This window comes from Scomber japonicus, chromosome 24 (genome assembly GCF_027409825.1).
Source record: "Scomber japonicus isolate fScoJap1 chromosome 24, fScoJap1.pri, whole genome shotgun sequence".
NCBI lineage: Eukaryota > Metazoa > Chordata > Actinopteri > Scombriformes > Scombridae > Scomber > Scomber japonicus.
This window is the reverse complement of record NC_070601.1, coordinates 4,050,974-4,052,393: the sequence shown is the minus strand read 5'-3', so window position 1 is coordinate 4,052,393 and position 1,420 is coordinate 4,050,974. Positions and strand designations below refer to the sequence as shown.

General features: G+C 49.9%; 1 protein-coding gene across 1 annotated transcript; it reads right to left on the bottom strand.

Annotated features, from left to right (window-relative positions):
* s100b (S100 calcium binding protein, beta (neural)) lies at positions 1–892 on the bottom strand. The gene is made up of 2 exons (XM_053314695.1): positions 739–892; positions 1–264 (listed from the first exon to the last, which is right to left on the bottom strand). Exons 1-2 carry the CDS (start codon positions 880–882, stop codon positions 118–120), a joined length of 291 nt encoding a protein of 96 aa, XP_053170670.1. The 5' UTR covers positions 883–892; the 3' UTR covers positions 1–117.
* Between the last annotated feature and the right edge of the window lie 528 nt (positions 893–1,420).

Sequence of the window (1,420 nt, the reverse complement as noted above, 5' to 3'; positions counted from 1 at the left end):
GGTTTAACTGGCAGCCAGTAGCCAAACTTCACTGGTAATGTGTGTTTCCCCCCCTGCGCTGCTCTTCTTCTTCTTTTATTATAATTTATTCTCTCTCTCCATCGTTGTCCTCCTCCTCTACTCGTCCTCGTGCTCGAAGAACTCGTGGCAACAGACGGTAACCATGGAGATGAATGTCATGAACTCCTGGAAGTCGCACTCGGCGTCGCCGTCAGTGTCCAAGCTCTCCATCAGGCTGTCAAGCGTGGCCTGGTCTTTAACATGCTGCAGAGAGGAGGAGGAGAGGAGGAGGACAGGAGGAGGGAGGAAAAAGGAGGAGGAGAGGAGAGGAGGAGACAGGAGGAAAGAGTAGGAGAAGACAGGAGAGGAGAGGAGAGGGGGGGAGGAGAGGAGAGGAGGAGGAGGAGGAAACAGGAGGAAAGAGTAGGAGAGGAGAGGAGAGGGGGAGGAGGAGAGGAGAGAGGAGAGGAGAGGAGAGGAGAGGAGAGTAGGAGGGGGAGGAGAGGAGAGGAGGAGAAGAGGAGGAGAGGAGAGGAGAGGGAAAGGAGAGGAGAGGAGGAGAGGAAAGGAAAGCAGGGGATGAAAGGAGGGGGAGAGGAGGAGAGGAGAGGAGAAACCAAAGAAAATAGAGTTTAAATGGTGGAAATAGTGAATTAAACTGATGAAGAAAATGATAAATAGTGAAGTATGAATTTAATAAACTAAATAAAAATATGATTAGTTTTATTTTCTTCTGACCGCCATCAGCTCCGGCAGCTCGTCATGAAGCAGATCTTTCAGCTCGCTCTTCTTCAGCTTGTGTTTGTCGCCTTCTCGCTCCGAATACTTCTGAAACACGGCGATGATGGTCGCCATCGAGGTCTCCAGGTCGGTCATCGTCATCTACAGGAAGGGGCGGGGCTTATTCACCTGTCCGGTAAAAGATTACATCATCATATAATCTACTGGTTTTAAAATCATTATCCAACAGGAAGTTGAATTAAACCTCCTGTTGTCCTCGAGTCAGGGAAGGAGGGAAGGAAGGAAAGAAGAAAAGGAGGGAGGGTTAGGAAGGAAGGAAGGGAGGAAAGGAAAGGAAAGGAAAGGAAAGGAAAGAAGGAAGGTAGGAGGAAGGGAGGGAGGGAGGAAAGGAAAGGAAAGGAAAGAAGGAAGGGAGGAAGGTAGGAAGAAGGGAGGGAGGGAGGGAGGGAGGGAGGGACAAAATTAAAACTATTTTAACCCTTACATACAATTTGAAGTCAAGAGTAGAGGATGAGAGGAGGAGAGAAGGAGGAGGAGATAGGAGGAGGAAAGGAGGAGGAGAGGAGAAGAGAGGAGAGAGGAGGAGGAGAAGGAGAGGAGAGAAGGAGGAGGAGATAGGAGGAGAGGAGGAGGAGATAGGAGGAGGAGAGAAGGAGGAGAGGAGAGGAGAAGAGAGGAG

Bases quoted from the DNA above. Each gene is read 5' to 3' on its own strand.
- s100b (XM_053314695.1), bottom strand. From the start codon at position 882: ATGACGATGACCGACCTGGAGACCTCGATGGCGACCATCATCGCCGTG. The intron at 265-738 runs GTCAGAAGAAAA...TCCTCTCTGCAG, and splicing joins AGCTGCCGGAGCTGATGGCG to CATGTTAAAGACCAGGCCAC.